General features: G+C 45.3%; 1 protein-coding gene across 1 annotated transcript in view; it reads left to right on the forward strand.

Annotated features, from left to right (window-relative positions):
• The first annotated feature begins 892 nt into the window (after positions 1-892).
• LOC109295192 (embryonic pepsinogen-like) overlaps positions 893-10,391 on the forward strand; it is a 13,499-nt gene continuing 4,000 nt past the window's right edge. The window contains exons 1-6 of the mRNA XM_019513892.1: positions 893-948; positions 1,442-1,598; positions 4,232-4,349; positions 6,798-6,916; positions 9,184-9,383; positions 10,190-10,303. Of these exons, the coding sequence (XP_019369437.1) occupies positions 893-948; positions 1,442-1,598; positions 4,232-4,349; positions 6,798-6,916; positions 9,184-9,383; positions 10,190-10,303 (764 nt within the window). The remainder of the gene's footprint in view (positions 949-1,441; positions 1,599-4,231; positions 4,350-6,797; positions 6,917-9,183; positions 9,384-10,189; positions 10,304-10,391) is intronic.

Genomic DNA, 10,391 nt, shown 5'->3' on the forward strand with positions numbered 1-10,391 from the left:
GAAAGAATCTAGGTTAACCTGGTACTGGTGTATGTCCCACCAGTTTTGGATTCATCAGTCCATGTTCAGCCTCATACAGGAGTTTGTTAAATGCAAGCAGGCTATTATAAGGAACCTGCTTAAATCATGGTGAGACAAAGGGTTTTTCATGGCCTGCTTGCAGTGTGCAGAACCCACTTCACAGGCATTTCATGGCAGTCCCACTGCTTACCACTGATCGCCTGCGAAGCCAGTCATTCATCTTCAGACTGCAGCATTGCTACATTGCATCTAGCTTCTAGAAGATGGCACCTAAACACTTTTGCCTTTCTGACTGGCACCTTCATTTAGTCTACATCACTAGCTCAGCCTCTCAGTAGTTCTCACTCAAATCATATGTTCTACGGCTGCATTCCCTAGTCCTCTAATTTCATACTTTCATAGATGTTAGGGGCTGGAATCAATAAACTCAATATGCTGCGCTGGGATATAGGTATATATATTGATTCCACAGTTGGCAATGGACTAACAGGACGTGAAACCAGCTGAAGACTCATGTTATGTTATCCAAGGCTAGGGGAGAAAATTAAAACTGAATCCAAAAAGGAAAGTATAAACCAGCGGAAGCTTAAAACATTCCAAATGATTATCACAGGCACATTCTGCTGCAGTAAGTAACACATGCACTGTTCTTCTGTGCAATGTTTTGCTGTTAGCAGTTGTGTGCTATGGCCTTGATCAGCTGTTGGGGTGTTTACAGAATGATCTGCTATCACCAGTCTGAGCTGGAATTTCTCTTGCACACTGACTTCCCAGAGGTTCCCCACTGAGGAGGGTCAACCTCAGGTTATAAAAGCAGTCAAGTTATGTTCAACAGCTCAGCATCTGCAGCAGTCTCTGTAGAAACAGAGGGATGAAGTTCTTCATGGTTCTCTGTGCTCTTTTTGCCCTCTCTGAAGGCTTTACCAGGTAAGTTGCTGTTTTACTGCTTCTCCTTCATCTGTCACTGCTGCTAACCAGCTTGCTTAAAAAAAAAATCATGTAGATAAAATGAACTCACAGTCCCTTCTGGCTCCCATGTCATTTAATCTAACAACAGAGGGATAGGAAATGTAGAAAGCTTAAACATGGGAAGGAGAAAAGATCTCTTTTTGGATAAGGTCTGGGAAGAGATGGGAAGTTATGAGAAGGACAAGGCCATTCCGAATGGAGAAGACACTTTTGCTGGCAGTGGTGAGACTATATCCATGCTTGATAAGCAGAGGAGTATTTCCATTGATTTAAAATGTTCATTCAATCAGCCAAATAAGGAAACCTATTGCACATGTCATGGGAGTTGATGGCTTTAATGCAAACTGTTTCCCTTAGGCTCAGTGCACAAGAAAAGTCTGAAAAGAGCATTTTAGTCATTAGGGTTCTTGGTTGTTTTTATTTTTGTTTTGTTTTGTTTTTTGTACACAAGGATTTCTTTGAAGAGATTGAAGACACTGAGGGAAGTCCTGAGGGAAAAAGGCTTGCTGAAATATGTCCTGAAGCACTACAGCTATGACATTAGCACCAAATATGCACACTCATTTGCTTCCCAGGGGTTCTCCGAGCCACTCATGAACTCTTTTGGTGTGAGTTTATGCTCTGATACAATTGATTTGTTTCAGGAAGGGAAGTACATTATGGCTGCTTTACAGGTTTCTTGGGGATCTCAAGGCTGATGTATTGGTTGGGTAGGGCTGCCTGCCAATATAGACTAGGGCTGTGTGAAATTTCACCGGCTGTTTTGTTCCAACACTGTTTTGACCAATTTTGAGGTCAAAACAGCAAAATTGAAATGAAACAAAGGCCATCGAAATAGCCTCAAAACAAAATGAGGTTGGTCGAAACATTTCGAAAGTCAAAACATTTCGACCATAGGCTGGGGATGAGAAATCAGTCCAGCTGGGCTGTCTTCCCATTCCCAGTTCAAGATCCGGCAGGGGATAGTGAGGCAGCCCACCTGGGCTGCTTCCTGGCCCTCCGTTTTATATCATGCCAGAAGGTGGGAGGCAGCCCAGCAATCTAGCATGGTGGACTGGGAAGCTCCTGGCACGATCTAATGCATGGGGCCAGAAAGCAGCCTAGCTGAGCTGCCTTTCGCCCCGGCACGATCTTATGCAGGGCATGGGAAAGCAGCCCAGCTGGGCTGAATTCCCATTCCCAGCAAAACTCAAAACAGCAGCAAAACAGCCTTTCTGTTTTGACAGAATGGAACGGAACAGCTGTTTTGACTTGAAATTAAATTTGAGACAAAACACTGTTCCATCGAACCGTTGAAACTGAAGGTGAAACAGAACGGTGCTGTTTTGCACAGCCCTAATATAGACCAAAGCCCCATTCACCACATTTTCTCACGTACAAAATGCCCTGGAATAAAATATGTACCTTGATTCTGAAAGGCAGACTGAAGGGAAAAGAAGATTTTCCCTTGTAATAAGTAATTGAATAGCAGCAGCGAGAGAGGCTGGGCTGCTCATTGTTCTGCTCCCTGTGAGTGCAGATTTTACTTTCACTTCTGCTCAGTAATGGGCAGAAACTGCTCGTACCATATTTCCCTCATAAGTCACACTGCAATTTCCAGCAGTAGTTTTTGGGGAAAGGTGTATGTAATATGCTATACAATATAGTATGTTTGTGTCTGGGAATAAGCTATGTTTCACATGCTCTCCCTTGTGCATGTACCTGTTCCTGTCCTGGAGGTATTGACACTTGGATTTAACCTGGTATGCCTACAGGTGAGCAAGTGCCTGCTAGTAGACCCAGCATTATGCATCTATGGGTTAGATGTGCAAGTCCTGCTATGCTACAGCAGTGACAGCACAGCTCTGTGCTCCTGGTGCTAAGGGCTTTTGTGCCCTGATTGAGCCCACTGAATTCAGTAGAAAGGCTCCTGTTGGCTTCAGTGTCCTTTTGGTCTGGACCTTAGGGCTGCATTTAGGCACCTGCATGTATTTTAACCACTTAAGTATCTAAATATATTTACCAAAATAAATGGAAAATACTTGTACACAGCTGACCACATTTCCAAATGAAGTAAAATATATGCTGGTGTTATTGAAAGAGTCTCAGGTGATATGGAAGGGATCATTTAGTTTGAAGAAAAACTTTTTAGGCTTTTGCAGCAAAGACCAGTAGGGGTCTTTGGCTGACTGTGATATTCCACCCTCCATCAAACCATGACTTTGTTCTTGGCACAGACTTGATCTTACATGGTTGTTTATCAGACTCATGTTGCAACAGTGATGAACATTATCAGAAAAATGCTAACAGCTACAAAGATGTTTGCATACAGAGCAGCCAACTTGTCTGAACCCAATGACACAATGTAAAACACAAATGGAAAAGCCTTTTCAATTTGATTTTTCCCATGTTTCAACTGCAGTTTTTCTGCCTTGTAGTCTAAAAACTGGAGCTGAGGCTCATTGCAGTGTGTGTCTACTGCTCAGCACAATGCCCAGGGCAGCTGCCCTATTTGCCCTACTCAAAGGCTAGCTGTACACTGCGGATTCAGTGGGGGCATCTACATGTACACTTTACTGCAGAGGTAATTAATTAGTGTCACTGTCTACACATGCAGTGCTATTAGGCTGGAGTAAACAAAATAACTGTGCTGTAGGACAGTACTGCCCAACACAAGTACTCCCCACCAGCAGCATTATGTAGTGTACCACAATGCACATGTAGATGGTGGCCTGTACTGGCTGGAGCATGAGGGTGCTACAGTACAGGGGTTGCCTGCCAACTAGCCCTGCACTAGAGAAAATTTGTGCCCCAACCAGCCTATCCACAGTACTTTGAGCTGGGGCAGAGCAGCTCCAGGCTGGCAGGCTGACAGGCTGACTGCCAGGGGGCTACACCACCTTGGCTCAATTTGCTGCCATCCTGGATGCACATGTAAATGCTGCACCTGGCAAACCTTAGACAGTTGTGGGGTAGAGCCTTGATGGCTAGGAGCTTTAGGTCAGTAACAGCAGCACTCCCAGAATTCAGGCACATGCAATCTGAGGCAGCAGCTGTGAAGGGGCTTTCCCACTAGTAAGTTTGGACTAGATGCCTAAAGAGAGATTTGTCCAGATGCAAAGGTCCTTTATTGGCTCTGGCCTTCGGTGCCTATTCCTGTGAGCATTTCACATGCCTGAAATGAAGTATTATCGATGTAGAGGTCACACGTGTATATATAACTAGCTGCTGAGAATCACTGTTGTCTCTCTTCCCTGAACAGGCAGAGTACTTTGGGACAATCTCCATTGGAACCCCTCCTCAGGAGTTCACTGTTGTATTTGATACCGGTTCATCCAACCTCTGGGTTCCCTCCATCACCTGCCAGAGTTTGTCCTGCCGTAAGTAACTGAATGCTTTCTCCCCCATCTACACTACTCCTTTAATACGGTGTGATGGAACAGAGTGTGTGACAGACCCTATATCTGCCACTCAGGAGACCTAGCTTTAATGCCCATGCTCACAGCTAATTCCCAGGGTGACCCTCTGCCACTGGTTCTCAATCTTTTTAGGCTCAAGGAATCCCAGCATAGGCTTAAGACACGCTTCTCAAAATACCAGCTCTTTCTTTTCACTCATTTTTTGACTGCAGACAAATTCTAGACCAATTCTTCTGTTGTAAAGAACTTGAATAGGGTTATAACACTGTGGATTATAAGTGAAATCTCTGTGTTTACATTCTGACTAGGGTTTGCACACCCAACAGTGCTAACAATTTGTGGCACCCCATAGCCCTGGATCTCAAACCACTCCAGTATGCCACAGAGAATCATTACCTTTTGCATGTCTTGTTCTGCAAGCATGTTCATGCTTAATTCTGCTCACAATGCTAGTTGCCTTCCTTGGTTTACTTTCTGTGCAAGTAAAGTTAAGCCTATGTGTAAGTGGAATTTATGATACTGGATGTGTCTCCACATGCATTAATGCACTTTTCCTAATGCTCATTAAATTTAGTACCTCCAATGTGAGGTTCAATGATACAGGGATGGGACAGAGTTTTCTGTGGGACTGGCTGAGCAATTGCTGAATAGCCATCTTAATGCTACCAAGGTTTGGGCTGTATAGTTATCAGTGGGCCAATCTGGAATAGGTATCTCCTGAGCTCATCTTAAATTGGTGAATTATTGTTTGTCAGAGTGGGGACCTGGTTACCATTTCAATGCACAAATGCCAATAAAGGTTCGGAAAGGGGACTCCAAATCTTCAAACTCTTATGCATAAGTGCAGTCCCTTGAATTTCAATGAGACTAACTAGGTGCTTAGGAACAGGGACTTAAATCTGAATATAAAGAAGTTCTCTAGGCAGGCTCGTTTCCATCTGCACAATATTATCTCCATGCCTGAATTGTTCTTCTCTTGCTTCGGTGGCTTTTCCTATTTTTGGAGATTTCAGAGGTTAAGGCACTAGATAGTGATTCAGGGGACAGACAGAGGGGACAATTTTTAACCAATTTAGTTACAGAAAGCAGCTTATAACTGTGACCAAAAAGAAATGCGTGGCTGCAGACAGCTGCAGAAATGGCCAATTGGGCAAAAATGCAAACCTTCATTAAATAAAGGATCAGATAAAGACATTTCAAAACAGATCATCTTCTGTAACTTCTGTCTGGGAATGGGAGTGGGGAACAGAGGGATTTTGTTTTGGGGTTTTTTCAGCCCCTGCTGGAGGGTGGGTTTATTGGACCCCCTCCCCAAGGCTGGATAACCCCTAGAATGAGCTCCCTCTGCCCCCTTTCTCCCCTCCCATTACGAAAAAGGGACAGGCTGGGAGGAAGAGGGGCCATTTCCAGGGGAAATAATTTGCAGGTTGCAGCCAGCAGTAGATTCCCTTCCCCCTGGACCCAACAGTGAACTTCAATTTGGTTTGGGGGGATTTTTGCAACTCAGAACGTATCCTGCAAATTGTTCTCAGTCACAGCAGGGAGCTGCACTTCTGTCTGCACCGTCAGACTCAAACTCTGCTGACCAAGAATTCCAGTGTAACCTTGGGTGTATCACATATCCACTTTTCATCCCCAAAAACTAACATCACTGCCCTGCCCTTCCCCAGAGGGAACTTACGAGGATAAATGCATTAAAGACTATGAGGTACTATAATACTACCACATTTTCCCATATACAACATGCCCTGGAATAATATGCACCTTGTCTATAGGAAGGCAAAAATGAAGAAAAAATGATTTCCAGAATTATGGTTTCATAGGTCTGGGACAGAGCTAAAAAAAATCTGTGACAGGCTGTGATACAGAAGTGACATGAAGAGTAGCTAGAAGACAGGTAACTGCCAGAAGAAAGGATAGCTTTATTGATGGATGGAAATCAAGATTATTAAAGAGAGAGAGAGAGAGAGAGAATGTGTGAGAGTGAGAGACAGAAACAGAGAGAGAGAGATGACCATTCACAGCTGTTGACTGAAGAACAATGAACCATTAAATCAGTTTACCCCCACCACCCAACTGCCTGAAAGGAAATCTCAGTGCTGCTGCTGGACACTTGATCTTGGAGAAGAAATCAAAGCTGAGAGCTTCTACTTCAGGCAGAAATCCACTTTCCCTACTTAATATACACACCCTGATTTGGGGGAGAGGGGGGAGAACAGGTGTTTGATGCAAGAAAAACATGGTAGGTGGGAAGAAGCCAAAGAAATACCTTGGATATTACTAAGTGCTTATAAATGCACAACATGAAGTTAACAGCACTGATTACAATAAACAGTTATGTGCTGAGCTTTTTCCTCTTCTTTAGAGTAAGGCTGGATGCTGATGCTTTTTCTTAATATTCTTTTGCAGAATTTCACCGGAGGTTTGATCCGTCAAAATCTTCCACCTACCATAGCACCAGGAAATGCATATCCATTCAATATGGCACAGGCAGCATGGCCGGGGTTGTGGGATCTGATACAGTGATAGTAAGTACTAATGCAGCAGAACGACTACAGCCCTCCCCATTATTTCAGTGACTCACAAATGGGGTGGCACTGTGCCACCTTACACCTGCTGGGGATCTCACTCTGGAGGAGATAATAAATGCCAAGTCTCTCAGTAAAGTGACTTACTCCCTGGCTGCTACTCAAACAATGAAACAAGTTTGTCGTCTGTACCATTAGGCACCACTGCACAGACCCTCAAAGGGACTTAGGTGCATAACTCCTGGCTAAGAGGTGGGACATAGGCCCACTGCCCCAGGGACACATGCCATAGGTCATGCTGTTTCCAAAGATGTCACCTCTTCACAGGGGGTACTTTGCCTCTGTACAGTACCCTTTTAGGGCTGTAGCTCTATGGCTGGGGGCAGACATTCAAAAAGCCTGACCCTATCTTTATTTAATCTTTGCAGGTTAGGTGAATCTGCAAAGCTTGAACCAACTTGGAGGTGTATAGACATTCCCTTTTTATTCCAGAAATACAGGCACGTGCCGGCAGTAGCTCAGGCTAGAAGCCAGGGGGTGTTAGACTAGCCCTTGCTTTCCTTTCAGTGTTGAGCTGAGGAGGGCCGCATCAGGCCCCAGCAGGATGCTCTGATTAGAGACAGGTTCCCCCTCACCCCGCAGCAGCCCAGCAGGGAATTGATAACACAGTGTTTATCACCCCTCGCTCTGTGTTTATCAGCTCATTAAGGAACAAAAAAGGGCTTTTCTCATTATTTTGAGCTTTTAAACAACTTTTTGCAAGGAAGGAATGGAGGGATGTTACCAGCTACCTGTTCATTAGCTCCCAAAAGCCCTAAGACGAACTGTCCTGTCTGCCTTTGTCTTGTCATAGCCAGCGTGTGGTATGCTAGCTAATGATGAGAGGGCTCTGTGTAAGGCTGGGGGTGGGGGGGAATCCCTGCTTCAGCAGGGAGCAGTGAGGGGCAGGAAGGGAGCAGGAGGAAGTCAGGTAGACCCTGCTATACCTGCAGTCTGTGCTGGAGCTGCAGCCAGAGAGCAGAGGGGTGGGGCCAGCCCAACCCTCTGCAGCAGACAGCCTTGCCCAGTCCAAAGAGCATGCTGGGATGCTGGGAGACTCTGATTTAACTCAAACCAAGAAGGGGTCTGGGGCAGGCAATGCCCCCAGAGCCTGGGGGCGGTGGAGGCAGGGGTAGGGGCATGTTGGCAGTGAGTGGAGAGCTCCTGCAGCTGGCCACAGCAGTGTCAGTGGCATGGGGGTAGTGGGGGGCAAGCACTAACTGGCAGTCAGTGATCACCTGCACATGCCACCAGCAATGTCAGAAGTTTGGGCGTAGGGGGTGGTGAGTGTCGACTGACCACAGGTGCTGCTGCTCAGTGGGTGCATTACCAATTGCCAGGGTTGCATGTGCACTCGTGTGCACCCCGTACACATCGCCAGTGGGCATTGCATAAATCGGTTTGACCCGAATCAGTTAAGCTTGATACTACATTCAACCAGGTTTATCCCAAATTGGTATCAGCCAATTTCAAATTGGTTTATGTGCACTGAACATCTTTTCTGTTACAGGTTTAAACCAGTTTCTGATCACTTAAACAGGTTTATGTGTAATGTCTGTCCCTAGCCTATAAGCTCATCCTTGCTCAGTAATGGGGTTACAACAGCCATCTGCCCTGGCCATAGGCCCATGCAGAGTATACTCACAGCACATGTATTTGCCACTTTCACACCCCATGGGAGCACTGGTTTCTTTGGCTCCATTCGTATATAGCTCTCCACAGAGGTGGTGCCAGAAGTGAGTGGCCAAACAATCATAAAGGCCATCCACCCAGTGCTAAACCAGCATCTTTGCAATAGGCAGCTGGGGAGGGGACTATTCTGCAAGCACATTACCCACTCTGCCATCCCCCAGAGCCCTGCCAGTCTGTCTTTTCCAGGGGTGAATACCTCCAGTGAAGTCCCCAGCACATATTCACGCATTGAGAGCTGCCCACAGTAGGCACTGTAACTGTGTCTGGTCCCTCTGTGGCAGAGGAGACGGTTTACACACACACAACTTGAGTCATTTACTCTGGTGTTCACCCCTCTTCTGGGGCAGCTCTGACCACTGCAAGCTGTCTCTCCTGCTGTCAGGATGGGTAAACCACAGAGCAGCAAAAACATCTCTTGTAAGGAGAGACTTACCCCCTCAGTATTGCCTTTATGTGACATGAGCTTCAAATTCCCATCAGCTCAGTGGTTTTCTGACCAGATAAGGAGCTAAAGAACTGATCCATCTCTTTCCCAGGTCTCCTCCTTCATCGACACCAACCAGCAGCTAGCACTGGCAACCAGCGAGCCAGGAATCTTTTTTATTTTCTGCAATTTTGATGGGATCCTGGGCCTGGCCTATCCAAATCTAGCTACTGATAGGCTTATTCCTGTCTTTGATAATATGATGAACCAGAACTTGGTGCAGCAGCACTTGTTTTCAGTGTACCTGAGTCGGTAAGTGACTTGTTAAGCACGGAAGTGATGCATTTCCATGGGAGTATGGTGGAAAATCCAAAACCAAAATCCTCTGCCTCCTGTTGTTAGCTTCATTTTATAAATGTGACGTCTCAGGCATACAGAGGTGCAATGACTTGCCTAAGGCCACCATCACCAGTGGTAGAACCAGGAATAGAGCCCTGCTCTCCCAACTTCCATGGTGGTGAACTGTCCACAAGAACACATCACCTCCTCATTGAAACAAAGTCCTGCTCCCTGTCCGTGGGCTGTTACCAGTGACTCTTTAGCAAGCAGTGATTATGATGCTAGCCTGAGTTTCATCCTGGCCTGACTCGCTATATGACCTGGGGCAAGGCAATGTTCTTCTCTGTGCTTTTGGTTCTCGCTCTATAAAATGGGGATACTGCTGTTGAAAGTGCTCTCATGCCCCTAGTGAAAAGTGTCCTAGGAGAGCTAAATTATTCATTAGTTGTTGTGATGTGTGATCAGTCACCAAAGTCACACTCTCCTGCTCCTGCTACATGACTTAAAGGATTTCAAACAGAGGAACAGCAAATGGTGAAAAAGAAGTGATGATCTTGCTGGTGGGAATAAACTTAAACTGATCATTTCTCTGAAATGATTCAGTTAGAAATAAATGCAAATTTTTTCCCCCTGTTTTTTGAAGGAAAGCAATTACTTTAGGAATGGTCCATTATTGAGACTAATTCTATGTCAAAGATATTGTCTTAATTAGTTTCTGTTTCTGTACAGCACCTAATACACTGGTATTTCAAGATATTATGTGCATTCATCATTTTTAGGAACCAAAATGGTAGTTCGGTCACTTTTGGTGGAACTGATGAATCTTACTTTACTGGCCCTATCCACTGGATCCCTGTCTCTCACCAGGGCTATTGGCAGATCTCAATGGACAGGTATGTAACACACAAAGGTAATTAAATAACTATGATGCTCTTTGGTACACTTCCACAGTTGCAATTATAAACCCAAAGCTCATTTTTC

The sequence above is a fragment of the Gavialis gangeticus genome, unplaced genomic scaffold, assembly GCF_001723915.1.
Source record: "Gavialis gangeticus isolate Ggan-Ray unplaced genomic scaffold, GavGan_comp1, whole genome shotgun sequence".
NCBI classification, from domain to species: domain Eukaryota; kingdom Metazoa; phylum Chordata; order Crocodylia; family Gavialidae; genus Gavialis; species Gavialis gangeticus.